Below are 11,227 nucleotides of genomic sequence, written 5' to 3'. Positions count from 1 at the left end.
TGGGCTGTCTCCTCCTTCACCTGTCTTCCATCTATCCATTAGCAGCCATGTGCTTCTATTGTGGAGACACTGAAAATAGACAGTGTTAGGACTGCAAGTAACACAGGGTGCCATGTAGAGGCCTTGCAGCTTACATATGCGTTTGCAAATGCGTGTCAACTATACCCCTGTTCTTTATTTATATCGAGACAGGTCTACTTGGTTGGTGGCAGACTGGAGAGTGAGTACATCAGACTGGGGGCTGGCTGGCTTCCATGCACCTCTTTTAATCCTTTCAATTTTCAGTTTTTCTGATACAGGGATGGAGACGCTGGGCATTACCTGCTGGTGTCTCAATTAAAGTCCCAAATAGCCTATATTGTTCATCTCCTCTGTTATTTACTTACCATTTCTAAGGACTACATGCCCCATGGTACCTTGTTGCCTGCAAGCATTGACTCCTAAACTGAACCTCTTGAAACTCTGTAGTTCAGAAGGCAGGCTCTGTGAAATGTGTGACAGTACCTACTCATATGGGTGTCACAGATTTCAAGGAAGTAAATATGTGGGGATCTTCACAAAGTAAGTTACAAAACCTCAGGATTGTTCAGATTAACTAGTTACAGACTTTGGCAGTGCTGCACGCACCCAAAAAATCTTCATTATTGTACACAGGGCGTGTGTAGCATGTCTAGTATCTTCGTCCATCCCTCGCAGTATACAGTAATTGTTTGCTGTGATTAATGAAAGCCACATTTCTATATTCTCAGAGAAGAAGTCCACAGCTCCAGCTGTCAAAAAAGCAGACTTAAAGCGGTTGTAAACGGTGGATGTTGTAAAAAAAAAAAAAAAACACCTAGAAGGCCATGGCATGATGTGCTAGTATGCCTCGCATACTAGAACATTATAAAATACATGAGAAAAAACATCTAATGGTCCAAATTCACAGAAGGAGGATGAAATCCCATCACCAGCATCAGTTTAACTGGACAGCACACACCACCGCAGTGCCCAAAATATCTCCTTACCAGAGCCAAAAGTTGAACAGATGTGTAGATGTAGAGATGGGGTCACCAGTAGTGTTCAAATAAACAGCCTCCTCAATAAACACTTCCACTAGGCAGGGGATAATAAGCTCCACTCTTCCAAAACATATACCCATGCTTGGCTGCAAAGATGGCCTTTATCTCAATCGTGGAGATGTCATCACCAAAAAGAGACAACAGGGTAATATATAGTGAAGGTCCGCATGAACCAGAAGTTTATTTAGAATGATACTTACAAACAAATGTGATAAAAAGGCATCAGAAACATCATGTAGTGCGGCGGCTCGTAACTTACTAGAGTCATCATTTTTGTGTCATTATAAACAGGTCAAGTTACAAAATAAAATGTGCATATTTTATGTGCAGTAACACTATATTTTAACTAACACTGCTCCAAAAAAAAAAAAAAAAAAAAAGAATTGTGTTTGGTTTATTTTTGTTGCGTTTTATCGTCTAAGGATTGCGGGGTAAAAAAATAATTGTTGCATTATAAAATCGTGAAAAGAAAGCCTTGTTTGTCCTTAAAAAAAAAGAATATATGTATTACTTTGTTATCTTTTTTTTTTTTGTTTGAGTTATTGAGGTATAGGTAAAACTCCATACAATGAAAAAACCAAGGTTAGTCCTGTCCAATGAAAAATTGAAATTGCAAAATTGGGCGCAGAAATACTGTGCTGGTACCCCTCATGGACTATAGGCAACAGACCATAGTAGTATTTTTGGTAAAAAAAAAAAAATCCCAAAAAGCGTATTTTAATTGGTTTGCGCAAAATTTATAGCGTTTACAAACTACGGAATAGAGTTTTGGACTTTTTATTTATTTTTTTGTTTTTATTAGTAATGGCAGCGATCAGTGTTTTTTAGCGGGATTGCGGCGGACAGATCGGACCCCTAACTGACATTTTTGAACCTATTTGGGGACCAGTGACATTAATACAGTAATCAGTGCTAAATATTATGCACTGTTACTGTATAAATGACACTGGCAGGGAAGGGGTTAACACTGGGGGTGATCAAAGGGGTTAATGTATGCCTAAGTATGCTTGCTCACTGTGTGTGTGGGGGGGGGGGGTTCTGTGACAGGCACAGAGAGATCGCAATTTCAGCTTAGTTGAAATCCCTGATCTCTCCCTGCCTGTCTGACAGAAGACTCTTCTGCTTTGTTTACATAAGCAGGCGGGTCTTCTGGCAGTTTCTCTGACGATTGCGGGAGGCCGGTGGCGACCACCGCCGCTCCTCCCGGGCCCGCCTCCCACTGTGTCAAAACACAGTGGGAGCGCAGCTTGTGCGGCACGCGTGCGCCGCCGAGGCCTCCTGCACGAACCACGTAGTATTACGTGGTTTTGCGCAGCCGAGCCACCCTGCCACAGTAATACTTCGGTGGGCGGTCGGCAAGAGGTTAAGATATCTACACATTACAGCCTGCCCATGCTACTTACCAGGCGGCGGTACAATTTGGATACATCTGTGTATGTCGTCTAATGGGTACTCTTTGTTGGTTTTAGACAGTCCCATATGGGACATTTACCATTGTATTCTTGTTTTTCAATTCATGTCTAGTTAAAGCGGAGTTCCGGGCACAAAATCGATATTTTTTGTTGTTGTGCCCGTCCGCTAGTTCTGCATCACCTGAAAAGGAATTGGATAGTTAGGTTTTTTTTTTTTAAAAACTCACCTTGTAATTGAAGATCGTAAATACTCACCTCAGGGTACTTCCTCCCTCAGCGCCGCGGCTCCGCTGTCACTTCCTGTCTCGCGATGATTCCTGGGAGCTGAACGTCATCGCTCCCAGGAATCAATGCGACGGCACCGGCCCCGCTCGTCACTTCCGGGGCGACGCCGCATTCCCCTGCTAAACAGCTTCTGGGCATGCCCAGAAGCTGTTTAGGAATGCGGCGCCGCACCGGAAGTGACGAGAGGGGCCGGTGCAGGCGCATTCTGGGAGAAGAAGACGCGGAAGAAGATGCAGAAGAGGATCGCACCGGCTTCAGCTGCCCACAAGAGAGATGGAAACGCTGTGGAAGAAATTTTATAAGTAAGTATTTCTTCTTGCAGGTAAGTGCGAACCGGGACAGATCAGAGGCTAGCCATTGTGGAATGTACTAGCCCTGACTGTCCCGGGGGTATGTTTGTTAAAAAATGACTTCTGTGCCCGGAACTCCGCTTTAATAAAATGATGTCGTTTTATACTTATACTACTATTGTCTGCTGCCTATAGTCCATGAGGGGCACCAGCACAGTATTTCTGTGCCCAATTTTACCTTGTTATCTTTAGCAATGATGAAGTTATTGTCGAATAAACAGGTACATAGCAGAATTGTAAAAATTGTTCTGGTCCATAGGGGGTGAGCAGATGTGAGAGTGGAAGTGGTTAAAAGGAGCATGTTGGAAATAATTGAAAGACAATGTGGAAATAAATATATGATTTTACATTTTTACTATAGATACTCTTGAAAAATTACAGCAGAGAGGAGATTATTCTGTGTTTTGGTATTAGTAGTATAAAATTGGTATGGACTGCAAGCAATCTATGGTGTAAATTGGAAATGTTGCTAGCATTGTTCACTCCCTTGCCGTGGGTGCAATATAAATAAAACAATACAAAATGTGTATCCTAAATGGATTATATGTGTTAATGGAGTGTATTAAAGATCACTGTTTTATAATAGTGAATGTGTAGTGAGAATCTCACTATTATATTAACTATATGTTAATTATTATTAGTGTTATAAAGAAGTTTGTGACAACCATGCAAAAAAATTATTTACAATTAAATGCAAAAAAACTATACATATACAATTCCATACAAATTATATCCAGATGTAAGTATCCCAAAAGAAATATTAAGTATATGTAACTGCCGTGTAGTAAATTAATACAATAGTATCACAATTAATTATTGTCCAATCCCATATGCAATTTTTCCAACATATATGCGTTAAAAATAAAGTGCTCCTATATACAGAAGTGTGAACCAATCACCGGTGCCTAGGGGTATCCTGGTAGTGAGTAGGCTCGGTATCACCTCAATATATTGTGCTCCCCCCCTTAGGTGGGTGCCTCACCTTATTGCCTTTCAATTAAGCTCAGTAAATGGAAAGCTTGTATGTGATCCAAGCGCTTTAAATTCTGGCTTGCCGCTCCTATGGTGGTGCCGCGGTGCTCATATCCCTCCAGGATGGCTCATAAAAGTGGAGAGAAAGGTATCCATGATGCCAATAACTTTTGATAAAATATGTGCTTTATTAAATAAAAGTAGTGCACTTACATTTATAGGGTACTTGAAGCGCACCACACTGTATCAAGTACTAAAAATTATATCCCGGGTGTCCAGGCGAGGATCCCAAACTGAGTGTCACTGTCCGCTCAGTGAGCTTCAATGCTGCTCATAGCCGCACACAGATTCCGGCATATGGCCCCTCCCCTACGCGTGTCGGCCAGGGCTCTGCGTGTCCTCATCAGGGGGATGGGAACACATGATATTAGTAGTAGTTTTGGCTATATGATCTATATTGGTGCTCTATAACATGTTTTTTTTTTTTTTTAGGAAGAATTTTTTTGGGAAGAATTTGAATTATTGCTTTCATGTATTTTCATGTATTAACAGTACAAATGCAGTTTAAGAAAAAGTAAAACCAGGTTAGTCCATCTATTCACCACTACAATTAATTTTATCTTTACAATCTTCTCTGGTAGGTAATCTAAGAAGATCAGCTGCAGAGGTAAAGTCATTAATTTAATCTATTAACATTTTAAATGAATGAACTTCATCATTACTTTTACTGCATTGGTAGTATTACGAAAACCAGCCTGTTCTGTAATGAGAAATCAAAGCTTTACCTAGTAACAGTGAAAAGTATTTTCTTTTTTTGTTTGTGATTGGCTGGTTAAGAGTGATTTTAGTTTCTACCTTTCCCTATTGTCAACAGAAAGAGAGCTAGCGAGCAAAATACCTAATTGTGTCTCACTAACTGGATTGCTTTGGATGAGAAGTGTTTACTCCGTGACCATGATTGTCCTGTGTTTGTCCAGTTTGCTGATGGTGACTGGAGTCAGCTGTCAATCAGTTAAAGGTATTGTTCATTTTTATTCATAATAAATGTTGTAACATCATTTAGCCATATCTGGTTTATGTACTTTAACTGTTACAAGAAATCGCAAAGCAAATAGGAAAATGCAAGTGTAGATTTTAATATTTTTTTAAAGAGGAAGTAAAGTGCTGCCTTTTTTTTTTCTGACCTGCAAAGCTAAGGCATAATGTGCTAGTATGCATCACATACTAGCACATTATGTGAAATTTATTTGCAAGCATGTGATACGATTGTGATTCGGCTGTATCAGAGAGAGTGAATAGTTAAAAGTAATTGAATCTTCACCAAATAATGAAAGCCATTATTATGTGAGCAAGGGTTATTTTATCAGACAAAATAGAGCTGACGGTGAGAACCAGCTGTTGGTGAGAACCAGCTGTTATCAAATTATTTCATGGGAATCAAGGCCGCTTCAGGTTGAGAACCTGTTGTTATCATAGATATGACTTGTGGGAATGAAATGAGCAGTCTTGTGGGAATGAGATGAGCAGTCATTAAAAACAAGTTATTGCGCATGTCCGCATGAGTCGTCCATGCGCCGGATCTATGGACTGCGCATATCCATGCATGCTGCTTACACAGCAGATATTTATCATGCATGCGTGGCAAGAATGACTTGACAGAATTATGGTATAAACTAAGGGGATTCTCTGGGGAAAATCAGGACTTTTCTGAAGACGCAGCAGACGTGCCTTGAGTCGATTTCCCAGTGTTCCCCTTGCTGATTGCTGGAGTCCCCCAATCGTAAAGGCAACGGGTGATGCTACAATATCTGGTGATGTATCGATGCTAATTCTTTGCTATATCTAGTGATTCTGTAACTAATCATTGAATGTTAGAATTATTATTATTAGAATAAATTGAATCAATTGTTTTGCCATGTATTAACTTGTGCCTATATTGTATGATAGTGAGCGTAGTAGTAGTGGTTCAAAACACGGTTTTATCAGGCAAAACAAAGCAAAGCCCTCCTGGTCACCGCTGGAGGCCTGTAACGCTGAGTGCTTCGGGTCCCGTGGCTTCCCCGGAGCACTCGAGGCGTCCTGCGGGCTGCAGCGCTCTGGTCGGCGTCCCCGACCGTGAGCGCTGTTCCCCCGCATACGTGGTACTCACCCGCCGGGTCCTGTCTTCTCCGACTCCCGGCGCACGCCGGGTTCCTTCCTCCTCCCGGCGCGCGCGGCCCCACTCCCTAGGGCGCGCGCGCGCCGCTGCATTAAAATTTAAAGGGCCAGTGCACCACTAATTGGTGCCTGGTCCAATCAGTCCAAATCCCATAAAAACCCACTTCCCCTTCCTGTCCTTGCCGGATCTTGTTGCCTTTTGTGCCTTGAGAAAGCTTTTGGTGTATTTTCCCTGCCTGTGTATCTGACCTTCTGCTGTTGCCCTTGACTACGAACCGTTGCCGCCTGCCTTGACCTTTTGCTCTGTCTGACCCTGCCTTTGCCTTGTCCTTCTGTACCGCACCTAAATCAGCTGTCTTTGAGGTTGAGCCGTTACCGGAGGATACGACCTGGTTGCTACCGCCGCAGCAAGTCCATCCCGCCTTGCGGCGGGCTCTGGTGAAAACCGGTAGTAACTTAGAACCGGTCCCCTGGTACGGTCCACGCCAATCCCTCACTGACACAGAGGATCCACCTCCAGTGCAGTCACCTGCCGCCAGTCCGGGCCCTGACAGTAGATCCGGCCATGGATCCCGCTGATGTGCCCCTGCCTAGTCTCGCTGACATCTCTACCGTGGTTGCCCAGCAGTCCCAGCAGATTGCTCAGCAAGGTCAACAGTTGGCACAGCTGACCGCCATGCTGCAGCAACTTCTTCCCGCACGGCAGCAGCCGCCTGCTTCTGCTTCCACTCCACCTCCGCAGCTGGTGGCCGCCACCTCCGCTAGAATCCGTTTGTCTCTCCCGGACAAGTTTGATGGGGATTCTAAGATGTGCCGGGGATTCTTGTCCCAATGTTCCCTGCACCTGGAGATGTTGGCCGACCAATTTCCTACGGAACGATCTAAAGTGGCCTTCATGGTCAATTTACTGTCTGGGAAGGCCTTGGCCTGGGCCACGCCGCTCTGGGACCGCAACGATCCTGCCACTGCCTCTGTCCAGTCCTTTGTTTCTGAAGTTCGCAGTGTCTTCGAGGAACCTGCCCGTGCCTCGTCAGCAGAAACAGCCTTGTTAAACCTCGTCCAAGGAGACGCTACAGTAGGCGAATATGCTATACAGTTTCGCACTCTGGCCTCTGAACTGACCTGGAACAACGACGCCCTCTGCGCAACTTTTAAAAAAGGTTTATCCAGCCATATCAAGGATTCTCTGGCCGCACGAGAGATACCTGATTCCCTGACGGAACTCATCCAGTTGGCTACTCGCATAGATATGCGCTTCATTGAAAGACGCCAGGAACTTCGCCAAGAAAAGAATCTTGTTCGCAACAGGCGTTATCCACGCCTGGCACCTCTCTTCCAGCAACCATTGCAGCCGGTTGCTGTGCCTTCCGCCGAGGAGGCCATGCAAGTGGATCGGGCTCGCCTGACCCAGCAAGAAAGGTCTCGCCGGAGGAACGAGAATTTATGCTTATACTGTGCGAGTTCCGAACACTTCTTAAAGGACTGTCCAGTTCGTCCTCAGCATCAGGGAAACGCTCGCACCTAGTGAACGTGGGAGAGGCGTCGCTGGGTGTAAATTCTTCCTCTCCACGCTTGATTGTTCCGGTACGGATTTCTTCTGCTGCTAAAGTCTCCTTCCCGGCAGACGCCTTCTTGGACTCTGGTTCTGCGGGAAACTTCATTAAAGCCTCCTTCATCAACCGCTTTAGCATTCCTGTGATCCGTCTCGTCAAGCCCGTCTTCATTACTACAGTTAACGGAGAAAATCTGAACTGTACCGTGCGTTATCGCACAGAACCCGTGCTCATGACCATAGGGGTCCTCCAACAAGAAACCACTGAATTTTTTGTTCTACCGAATTGCACGTCTGACGTCCTTCTTGGCTTGCCCTGGCTCCAGCGCCACTCTCCTACCCTTGACTGGACCTCTGGGGATATTAAATCATGGGGGTCTACCTGCCACACTCATTGCCTCAAGTCGGTACCTATTAGACAAGTCTCCGTCTCCTCACCAGTGCTCGGCCTTCCTAAGGTCTATCAGGACTTTACTGACGTCTTTTGCAAGAAACAGGCGGAGGTCTTACCACCACATAGACCCTATGACTGTCCCATTGATTTGCTTCCCGGTACCACACCACCTCGTGGCAGGATTTACCCCCTCTCCATTCCTGAAACCAAGGCCATGTCGGAGTACGTTCAGGAGAACCTCAAGAAAGGTTTAATCAGGAAGTCTTCTTCTCCTGCCGGAGCAGGATTTTTCTTTGTTGCCAAAAAGGATGGGTCACTACGTCCATGTATTGACTACCGTGGTCTTAACAAGATCACGGTAAAGAATCGCTACCCTTTGCCTCTCATCTCGGAGCTCTTTGACCGTCTGCGTGGAGCAAAGGTCTTCACTAAGCTTGACCTCAGGGGCGCTTATAATCTCATCAGAATCCATGAAGGAGATGAGTGGAAAACCGCTTTTAATACCAGAGATGGCCACTTTGAGTATCTCGTCATGCCTTTCAGCCTGTGCAACGCTCCTGCAGTCTTTGAAGACTTTGTCAACGAGATCTTCCGGGACATGTTGTATACCTGTGTAGTGGTCTATCTTGACGACATTCTAATCTTCTCTCCCAACCTGGAGGAACACCGTCGCCATGTTCGTCAAGTGCTCCAGCGTCTTCGTGTCAACCACCTTTATGCCAAAATGGAAAAATGTCTTTTTGAGCGTAGCTGTCTTCCGTTTCTGGGATACCTAGTTTCTGGACAGGGTCTTCAAATGGACCCCGACAAACTCTCTGCAGTCTTGGATTGGCCACGCCCCTCAGGACTTCGTTCCATTCAACGCTTCCTTGGATTCGCCAACTATTACCGCCAGTTTATTCCCCACTTCTCCACTATCGTGGCACCTATTGTGGCACTAACCAAGAAAGAAGCGAATCCGAAATCCTGGCCTCCCCAAGCTGAAGAAGCCTTTACTCGCCTTAAAACCGCCTTCGCCTCCGCTCCAGTCTTAAATAGGCCCGATCCTCTGAAACCATTTTTCCTGGAGGTAGATGCCTCCTCTGTTGGAGCCGGAGCGGTTCTTCTTCAAAAGTCTGCTAAAGGAAAAAACGTCACCTGCGGCTTCTTCTCAAAAACGTTTTCCCCTCCTGAAAAGAACTATGCCATCGGGGACCGTGAACTACTAGCCATTAAGTTGGCACTAGAAGAATGGAGACATCTTCTGGAAGGATCCCTTCATCCAATCACCATCTTCACTGACCACAAAAATCTCTCGTACCTTCAGTCTGCCCAGCGCCTTAATCCGCGCCAGGCCAGGTGGTCATTGTTCTTTGCCCGATTCACTTTCCAAATCCATTTTCGTCCTGCTAATAAGAACATTAGGGCGGATGCCCTATCACGTTCCACCGATGCCTCCGAAGATGAAACCGTTCCTCAACACATCATTCCTCCTGAGTGTCTAATTTCAACTGCTCCTGCTTCACTGGCACCTGTCCCTCCAGGGAAAACATTTGTTCCTCCACGTCTTCGCCTACGGACTCTCAAATGGGGTCACTCCTCTCACCTGGCGGGTCACGCTGGAATTAAAAAGACGACACTGCTAATTGCCAGACACTATTGGTGGCCTTCCTTTGAAAAAGATGTAACGGAGTTCATTCGGGCCTGTACTGTCTGCGCACGTGATAAAACTCCCCGCCAGAAGCCTGCAGGTCTTCTCCTTCCTCTGCCAGTGCCTGAACGGCCTTGGTCCCACAGTCATATGGGTGGTTGTTGACAGGTTTTCAAAAATGGCACATTTTGTCCAGCTTCCTGGTCTCCCTTCTGCGCCACAGCTGGCGAAACAATTCTTTTTGCACATTTTTCGTCTTCATGGCCTTCCAATACACATCGTCTCCGATAGAGGCGTTCAGTTTATCTCTAAGTTTTGGAGAGCTCTCTGCACCCAATTAAGAATCAAATTGAACTTTTCTTCTACCTACCACCCTCAGTCCAATGGACAAGTGGAGAGGGTTAACCAGATCCTTGGTGACTATCTGCGACACTTCGTCTCCTCCCGTCAGGATGATTGGGTCGACCTGTTGCCCTAGGCCGAATTTTCTTATAACTTTAGAGACTCTGAGTCATCCACCAAATCTCCATTTTTTGTGGTGTACGGCCGTCACCAGCTGCCCCCCTCCCCATTCCCACTTCTTCTGGGGTAGCTGCCCTTGATGACTTGACTCTGGACTTCTCCTCCATCTGGAAAGATACTCAAAATTCGCTCACCCTGGCCGCTTCTCGTATGAAGAGACATGCAGATAAAAAAAGAAGAACTCCTCCTGTCTTTTCCCCTGGGGACAGAGTGTGGCTCTCTGCCAAATACATCTGGTTTCAGGTCCCCAGCTACAAACTGGGTAGCCTTTCTCGGGCCTTTTAAAATCAAAAGCCAAATTAATGCTGTCTCTTACAAACTCCATCTTCCTCCCTCTCTCCGTATTCCTTACTCCTTTCATGTATCCCTTCTCAAACCCCTCATTCTTAACCAATTTTCCCCCAAGGTCACCGTTCCTGCTCCTGTCTCTGGGTCCTCTGACGTCTTCTCAGTAAAAGAGATCCTCGCCTCCAAGGTCGTCAGAGGTAAAAAGTTTTTTTTGGTTGACTGGGAGAATTGTGGTCCTGAGGAGAGGTCGTGGGAGCCCGAGTCCAATATCCTCGACAAGGAGCTCATCCACAGGTACCTGGGCTCCAAAAAGAGGGGGAGACCTAAGGGGGGGGTACTGTAACGCCGAGTGCTCCGGGTCCCGTGGCTTCCCCGGAGCACTCGAGGCGTCCTGCGGGCTGCAGCGCTCCGGTCGGCGTCCCCGACCGTGAGCGCTGTTCCCCCGCATACGTGGTACTCACCCGCCGGGTCCTGTCTTCTCCGACTCCCGGCACACGCCGGGTTCCTTCCTCCTCTCGGCGCGCGCGGCCCCGCTCCCTAGGGCGCGCGTGCCGCTGCATTAAAATTTAAAGGGCCAGTGCACCACTAATTGGTGCCTGGTCCA

General features: G+C 46.2%; 1 protein-coding gene across 1 annotated transcript in view; it reads left to right on the top strand.

The window, feature by feature from the left end:
* Positions 1–4,955: 4,955 nt before the first annotated feature.
* LOC309560439 (HLA class II histocompatibility antigen, DQ alpha 2 chain-like) overlaps positions 4,956–11,227 on the top strand; it is a gene marked incomplete at its 3' end in the record, with an annotated part of 36,746 nt that continues 30,474 nt past the window's right edge. Inside the window, exon 1 of the mRNA XM_082264073.1 lies at positions 4,956–5,098. Coding sequence (XP_082120199.1) covers positions 5,011–5,098 — 88 coding nt within the window. The 5' untranslated portion in view covers positions 4,956–5,010. The remainder of the gene's footprint in view (positions 5,099–11,227) is intronic.

Source organism: Pelophylax lessonae (assembly GCF_965119305.1).
Source record: "Pelophylax lessonae genome assembly, chromosome: 7".
Lineage (NCBI taxonomy): Eukaryota > Metazoa > Chordata > Amphibia > Anura > Ranidae > Pelophylax > Pelophylax lessonae.
Note: the sequence above shows the minus strand (reverse complement) of the source record. Positions and strands in the feature narration are given on the sequence as shown.